This window comes from Fundulus heteroclitus, unplaced genomic scaffold (genome assembly GCF_011125445.2).
Source record: "Fundulus heteroclitus isolate FHET01 unplaced genomic scaffold, MU-UCD_Fhet_4.1 scaffold_103, whole genome shotgun sequence".
In the NCBI taxonomy this organism is placed as follows: Eukaryota; Metazoa; Chordata; class Actinopteri; order Cyprinodontiformes; family Fundulidae; genus Fundulus; species Fundulus heteroclitus.
In genome coordinates this window covers 833755-841643 of record NW_023396499.1, presented here as the reverse complement: position 1 = coordinate 841643, position 7889 = coordinate 833755, and the positions used below count along the sequence as shown (strand labels likewise).

The following is a 7889-nucleotide window of genomic DNA, read 5'->3' as shown; positions in this document are numbered from 1 at the left end:
ACCTTTACCCAGGATCAGAGCACATGTGCTGGGCAGGATAGCTCCATAGCTTAGGCCTGGTTGTACCGGCAGAACCAGCGGGTAGATGCGGATGACCTTTACCCAGGATCAGAGCACATGTGCTGGGCAGGATAGCTCCATAGCTTAGGCCTGGTTGTACCGGCAGAACCAGAAAACTTAGCACTAAACCTTTATTTAACAGGACTGCCAAAAGGCATCCACAGCCCCGGTTCCAAGTGTGGACGTTGATGCTCTGGTGAGGAGTGAATCTTTCTCTCCTGATGAAGAACAGCAGCACATCAACAGACCTAAGTCAAAGGGGGAACGCCGGAGCACCCTCTGTTTGGCGAAAGCGTACCCCAAATTCCCACCAAGCATCTGTAAGTAATGTCACTGATTGCTGTATTTTTTTCTATATATATATATATATATATATATATATATATATATATATATATATATATATATATATATATATATATATATATATATATATATATATATATATATAAAAAAAAAAATTCTAAGTGTTGAGAACCAGGCGCACACGAGGGGGCGCTGTCAGAGAGTAATCCGAGGACAGTGCCTCGGGTCGGGGCTACAGCAGCGGGATCTCCCCCCTGTCCTTCTGGAAGTCTGCGCGAACTTTAAAAAAATATTTCTAAGTGTTTATGGAACCAGAGACGCAGAAGGGGGATTTTTAACGTTTGTATCCGAATATAGGGCCCTCTGTCTGGGTTTTAATGAACGAAATTCCCCGGTGTTCTTTCTGGAAGTCTGTGCGAACTTTAAAAAAATATTGGTAAGTGTTTATGGAACCAGAGACGCAGAAGGGGGATTTTTAACGTTTGTATCCGAATATAGGGCCCTCTGTCTGAGTTTTAATGAACGAAATTCCCCGGTGTTCTTTCTGGAAGTCTGTGCGAACTTTAAAAAAATATTTCTAAGTGTTTATGGAACCAGAGACGCAGAAGGGGGATTTTTAACGTTTGTATCCGAATATAGGGCCCTCTGTCTGGGTTTTAATGAACGAAATTCCCCGGTGTTCTTTCTGGAAGTCTGCGCGAACTTTAAAAAAAATATTTTCTAAGTGTTGAGAATCAAACTTCATTATGAAACCTTTTTTTCTTTTTTTGTTTTTTTTTTCAGTGGAATACATCGCGGAATATTGGCAGCACCTCAAAGGCTCCCGTGGTCTGAGGAAAAGGATCGAAAATCAAAGATCCAAAGTGGGTAGAATCATGGCTTTCCTTTCGTTTATAACCAAGGGCCAGCCAATCCTCCAGAATTGGACTTTCCTTCCCAATATGTCCAGGATATACCAGTAAGCATGTCTGTGATGCCTTTTAGTTAAGATAAAATGTCCCCATGTAAAAAAAGATTCAAATTATTTATTTCTGTGCAGGTGGCCAGAGCATCTGCAGAATGGTGGAAAAGCGGAGAACACAGTGAAGACCTACCTGGTGAATTTGTCCCAGTTCCTGGGCTACTTCAGGGACACCCCTCCCTCCTCATCCAGGGTTCCAAAAAGAGAAGTGTTTGCCGTGATTCGTGCTATCTCAGAGTGTATTGCAAGCCTGGGTCCACGTGTTGTCATGCGTCAGATACGTGTAAAGAAAAATAAGTTGAGCAGAACCATCTCCAAGGACCAACTTCGCCTCTGCAAAGTCCTGGCCAGGAGACGCATCCCTGAACTTCTTGGTCAGACTTATTAAATTTGTACTATATTAAATTACTTACCTGAGTTACTGACATCCATGTTCTAACCATTTATTTTTTATTTTTATTTTTTTTCTTCAGATGAACTGTCTGAGGACCCCAACCCGGAGGCGCGCAGGAGATATTTTGGGTACCTCAGTGTTTACCTAGCAAGCCTATATGGACACCGCACCGGTGTTCTAAAGAATATGACGGTCTCCGAGGTTGATGAAGCCCAGAAGGAAGCCACAGTCGGGCAAGCGGGCTTTGTGATCAATGCAAGTCTACTAATATTGGAATGACAAACGCTCTCTGTCTTGTCCCAATATGTCCATTAACACACACTCTCCTTTGCACCACAGGTGAAGGAACACAAAACCAACCGTGCGTTTGGCCCCGCACAGCTCTGCTTAACTGTAGAGGAATTCTCATGGGTGGAGCAGTGGATGATCATCAGACAGAAACTAAACCCACCCACAGACCTTCTTCTCTTCACCGAAAACTTCACAAAAATCGAGAAACTCATCGTGCCGATGCAAGCCGCCTGGCGTGACATGGGTTTTCCTGGGCGTCCCACATTCACAGACTTCCGAACATCAATAGCCACATACGTAAGTAATTATATCACTTTTCCACGTAATAAACCTAAAATAAAAAGCATAATATTGAAGAACCATCTGTATTTTTCAAGGCAAGGAATACTTTGTCACCAAGTGACCGGATCAACATTTCAAAGACCATGTGTCATGACACGCGGACAGCAGACAAATTCTACGCGCTCCACCGCACCGCGTCAGAGCTGGCTCGGATCCGTCAGAATTTCGAGGCAGCCGTCAAGCCACCACGTACGACGGTACATGACACCGCCGAACCTTCCCTCCTCTCCATGTCAGAATCATCAGGTGATGGTGTTGAGGAGGAAGCGGACTGCGCGCCTCCCACCCCGCCTGCCGGTCCTTCGCCCGGTGCTGTGCCGTCCTCACCAACATCCAGTCAGGCCACTGGATCAACAAGCCCTGATCACGCTTCTGAGAGCGACGTTGACTACACTGTTGACAGCGAGTCTGACCAAACTTCTGAGAGCGAGTCTGACCAAACTTCTGAGAGCGAGTCTGACCAAACTTCTGAGAGCGAGTCTGACCAAACTTCTGAGAGTGAGTCTGACCAAACTTCTGAGAGCGAGTCTGACCAAACTTCTGAGAGCGAGTCTGACCAAACTTCTGAATACACTTCGGAGAGCGACCCTTCATATGAACCACGTAGAGGGACCCAACAACCCAGAAGAAAGAGACCATTGTTTACCTACACGTTGAGAAAAAGACAACCAGGGCGCAGCCAAAGTGCACGTGTGCTGAGATCCAGAAAAACAGTAAAAAAATAATAAAATAAATAAATCAATGGTGATGTGTCTGTATTTCCTTTCTGCTACAGTTTGGGTGAAAACAATTATTTATCTTTAACAAATTGTGTTCTTTAAGACATTTCTCCATTCATTATTCCTGGCAAATAAAATAAAAAAATAAAACTTATAAAGTCCCACCTCCAGCATAGGGGGTCTGTGTCACGCAGCTGTGCCCCAGAATAGTGCGCCTTGGCTGGGCTAGTGACGCGTGAAAGCGCCCCTCTTGTCCTGGAAGTCCAGCATGGGGTGGATACGAAATCAATTGGAGTAGCCCTTCCGCACTATACCAGGGGAACAATTTTGGGGAAAAAATATTTTCTAAGTCCTCCAGCATGGGGTGGATACGAAATCAACTGGAGTAGCTCAGGGAGATACAAGGGTCTGGAGGGATTCTGGGGCCTTACGCGGAAAAACCCCATCTGCAGGTTAATATGAAATGCGCCACGCGGACATGCATGCAGCGTTTTTGGGTTAATATAGCCAGAGTAGGCCGCTGCGTGGAGCTCCATGGTGCCTCTGGTTTAGCTGGGAGATCCGTGGTGCACGCGGAGGTTAGGAGACCCAGAGCGGACTGCTTCTGGTGCGGGGAGATCCATGGTGCACGCGGAGGTTAGGAGATCCAGAGCTAAAATTAACAAAAGGAATTAATTGTAATAATTATATTAATGGTAAACGAAAAAAAATAAAAAAGTGTCCCACCTCCAGCATAGGGGGGGTCTGTGTCACGCAGCTGTGCCCCAGAATAGTGCGCCTTGGCTGGGCTAGTGACGCGTGAAAGCGCCCCTCTTGTCCTGGAAGTCCAGCATGGGGTGGATACGAAATCAATTGGAGTAGCCCTTCCGCACTTTACCAGGGGAACAATTTTGGGGAAAAAATATTTTCTAAGTCCTCCAGCATGGGGTGGATACGAAATCAACTGGAGTAGCTCAGGGAGATACAAGGGTCTGGAGGGATTCTGGGGCCTTACGCGGAAAAACCCCATCTGCAGGTTAATATGAAATGCGCCACGCGGACATGCATGCAGCGTTTTTGGGTTAATATAGCCAGAGTAGGCCGCTGCGTGGAGCTCCATGGTGCCTCTGGTTTAGCTGGGAGATCCGTGGTGCACGCGGAGGTTAGGAGACCCAGAGCGGACTGCTTCTGGTGCGGGGAGATCCATGGTGCACGCGGAGGTTAGGAGATCCAGAGCTAAAATTAACAAAAGGAATTAATAGTAATAATTATAATATTAATGGTAAACGAAAAAAAATAAAAAAAAGTGTCCCACCTCCAGCATAGGGGGGGTCTGTGTCACGCAGCTGTGCCCCAGAATAGTGCGCCTTGGCTGGGCTAGTGACGCGTGAAAGCGCCCCTCTTGTCCTGGAAGTCCAGCATGGGGTGGATACGAAATCAATTGGAGTAGCCCTTCCGCACTTTACCAGGGGAACAATTTTGGGGAAAAAATATTTTCTAAGTCCTCCAGCATGGGGTGGATCCGAAATCAACTGGAGTAGCTCAGGGAGATACAAGGGTCTGGAGGGATTTTGGGGCCTTACGCGGAAAAACCCCATCTGCAGATATGTAGGAGCGAGGTTTTCGGTAACCTATGACGAAAAATATTTCTAAGTCTTTTAACACTTAGTCTCTGGAGTTTGTCAGGGGGACTTCCAGGGCCCATCTTTTTTCACCCAGACCGATCTGCAAACGTGGCCTGCCATAAGAGGGCCTCCGTCAGCATCAGTGCTTCGGCGGTTGGTTCCTTAATCCTGCAGGCTCGACTCCAGACAGCAGCGGAGGTTGCGCGCGACTGTGCTTATTCCCCGTAGCGGGCCGCACGCTCGGAAGCGAGACCGAGCAGAACAGTCTGACCTAGTGGTCCCGCACCAAGCCTCCGCCACCGGGCTCACGTCCCCCGGTCCCGGCCTCCTGGCCCGTGCTGGCGGTGCGCTTGGGAAACACGCCTTTCTCTCACCCTCCGGTCGAGCCCCCGTGCGGCTGTCCGCCTGAGAGCCAATCGACTAGGGCTTGGGGGGGCTACGGAGGACCAGCGCTCCGCCCGGTTCCCACGCCCCCCCCCCCCCCCATCTCGCTCTGCCTACGGGCCCGGCGCGTGCCGGGTTCTGGAGGGCTAAATAAGCCGTGAAAGTCCAAGTAAACACGGCCCCGGCCCAGACATGGGATGGATTGACAGATGAAAGCGATTTCTCCACTCTGTGGGTTGTGGTGCATGGCTGCGGATCACAAATGTGATTCGCAGGACATAGGGCAAACAGATACCCAAACCCGTCTTGAAAAACAAACCGAAAGAATGGCAACACATCCAAGGAGGGCGCCCCCTCATGGAGATCTGCTGTACCATGGGCACATAATTAAAAATAAAAATTAAATAAAAAGTTCTAAGTGTTGAGAACCAGGTGCAATGAGGGGGGGCGGGCGGTGTCAGAGTTTAGCCCAGGGAGAGTGCCTCTTGGTGGGCATCAAGCTCCGGGATGTCCCCCTGTCCTGCTGGAGCTCTGAATTTTTTAAGGGTTAGAGGTAGGGTTATAAAATAGTTCTAAGTGTTGAGAAACAGGTGCACGGAGGGTGGGGGGGCGGTGTCAGAGTGTAGCCCAGGGAGAGGGCCTCGGGCTGGGGCTGCAGAAGCGGGATGTCCCCCTGTCCTGCTGGAGCTCTGAATTTTTTAAGGGTTAGAGGTAGGGTTATAAAATAGTTCTAAGTGTTGAGAACCAGGTGCACGGAGGGTGGGGGGGGGGGGGGGGGGCGGTGTCAGAGTGTAGCCCAGGGAGAGGGCCTCGGGCTGGGGCTGCAGAAGCGGGATGTCCCCCTGTCCTGCTGGAGCTCTGAATTTTTTAAGGGTTAGAGGTAGGGTTATAAAATAGTTCTAAGTGTTGAGAACCAGGTGCACGGAGGGTGGGGGGGGGGCGGTGTCAGAGTGTAGCCCAGGGAGAGGGCCTCGGGCTGGGGCTGCAGAAGCGGGATGTCCCCCTGTCCTGCTGGAGCTCTGAATTTTTTAAGGGTTAGAGGTAGGGTTATAAAATAGTTCTAAGTGTTGAGAACCAGGTGCACGGAGGGGAGCGGTGTCAGAGAGCAGTCCGAGGACAGGACCTCGGGCTGGGGCTGCAGCAGCTGGACTCCCCCCTGTCCCGCTGGAGCTCTGCTGTACCATGGGCACGGCTTTGTTCCTGCCTTACCAGGGGCACGAGTAATTTGGCGGTTGGTTTATTGGTTTATAACTGGGGAAGGGTGCTTAAGAGTGGGTACCACGGTTCGGCTGGAGGTAAAGGTTATGGAGGTGTGTGCTCCAGGGTTTATGAGTGTGTGTCGTTACCCGGAAATGGTTGCTGGTAGCAGGGATGGGTGTATGGTCTGATGCGGGTGTCCTCCTCCATGCTGGATGTGGAGGTTAGAACCAGGACATGCTGCTGCTGCTGCTGCCTGGAGATCCATGCTGGATGTGGAGGTTAGAACCAGGACATGCTGCTGCTGCTGCCTGGAGATCCATGCTGGATGTGGAGGTTAGAACCAGGACATGCTGCTGCTGCTGCTGCCTGGAGATCCATGCTGGATGTGGAGGTTAGAACCAGGACATGCTGCTGCTGCTGCCTGGAGATCCATGCTGGATGTGGAGGTTAGAACCAGGACATGCTGCTGCTGCTGCCTGGAGATCCATGCTGGATGTGGAGGTTAGAACCAGGACATGCTGCTGCTGCTGCTGCCTGGAGATCCATGCTGGATGTGGAGCATAGGAGACCCAGAGCAGGCTGCTGCCTGGAGATCCATGCTGTATGTGGAGCATAGGAGACCCAGAGCAGGCTGCTGCCTGGAGATCCATGCTGTATGTGGAGCATAGGAGACCCAGAGCAGGCTGCTGCTTCTGGGCAAAGACCCAGAGCAGGCTGCTGCTGCTGCCTGGGACATCCATGCTGTATGTGGAGCATAGGAGACCCAGAGCAGGCTGCTGCTTCTGCCTGGGACATCCATGCTGTATGTGGAGCATAGGAGACCCAGAGCAGGCTGCTGCTTCTGGGCAAAGACCCAGAGCAGGCTGCTGCTGCTGCCTGGGACATCCATGCTGTATGTGGAGCATAGGAGACCCAGAGCAGGCTGCTGCCTGGAGATCCATGCTGTATGTGGAGCATAGGAGACCCAGAGCAGGCTGCTGCCTGGAGATCCATGCTGTATGTGGAGCATAGGAGACCCAGAGCAGGCTGCTGCTTCTGGGCAAAGACCCAGAGCAGGCTGCTGCTGCTGCCTGGGACATCCATGCTGTATGTGGAGCATAGGAGACCCAGAGCAGGCTCACTCTGCTGGGACATCCATGCTGGATGTGGAGACCCAGAGCAGGCTCACACTGCTGGGACAAGACCCAGAGCAGACTGCTGCCTCTGCCTGGAGATCCATGATGCATGTGGAGGTTATCAGACCCAGAGCAGGCTCACAGTGCTGGGACAAGACCCAGAGCAGACTGCTGCCTCTGCCTGGAGATCCATGCTGGATGTGGAGGTTATCAGACCCAGAGCAGGCTCACACTGCTGGGCAAAGACCCAGAGCAGACTGCTGCCTCTGCCTGGAGATCCATGGTGCATGTGGAGGTTATCAGACCCAGAGAAGGCTCACACTGCTGGGACATCCATGCTGTATGTGGAGCATAGGAGACCCAGGGCAGGCTCATGCTGCTGATGAGAGCTCCATGTTGGGATGGAGAAGGGCCAGGCTGTGCCGCTGGAGAACCAGGATGGGTGGTGCTGAAGTGGAGAGCTCACAGCAGCGGGGAGAGGGAGAGAGAGAGCCATGGTTCTTCTTCCAGGGA

At 51.0% G+C, this 7889-nt stretch overlaps 1 protein-coding gene across 1 annotated transcript; it reads left to right on the top strand.

The window, feature by feature from the left end:
- The first annotated feature begins 212 nt into the window (after window positions 1–212).
- On the top strand, window positions 213–3079 carry LOC118558140. Its single transcript, XM_036128609.1, has 6 exons — window positions 213–380; window positions 1150–1324; window positions 1406–1701; window positions 1801–1976; window positions 2061–2309; window positions 2390–3079. The coding sequence occupies exons 2-6, from the start codon at window positions 1242–1244 to the stop codon at window positions 3077–3079; spliced, it is 1494 nt and encodes a 497-aa protein (XP_035984502.1). The 5' UTR covers window positions 213–380; window positions 1150–1241.
- Window positions 3080–7889: the final 4810 nt, after the last annotated feature.

Coding starts and splice junctions, on each gene's coding strand:
- LOC118558140 (XM_036128609.1), top strand. CDS start 1,242: ATGGCTTTCCTTTCGTTTATAACCAAGGGCCAGCCAATCCTCCAGAAT. Junction 1,702..1,800: donor ACGCATCCCTGAACTTCTTG/GTCAGACTTATT, acceptor TTTTTTCTTCAG/ATGAACTGTCTGAGGACCCC. Junction 1,977..2,060: donor AAGCGGGCTTTGTGATCAAT/GCAAGTCTACTA, acceptor TTTGCACCACAG/GTGAAGGAACACAAAACCAA.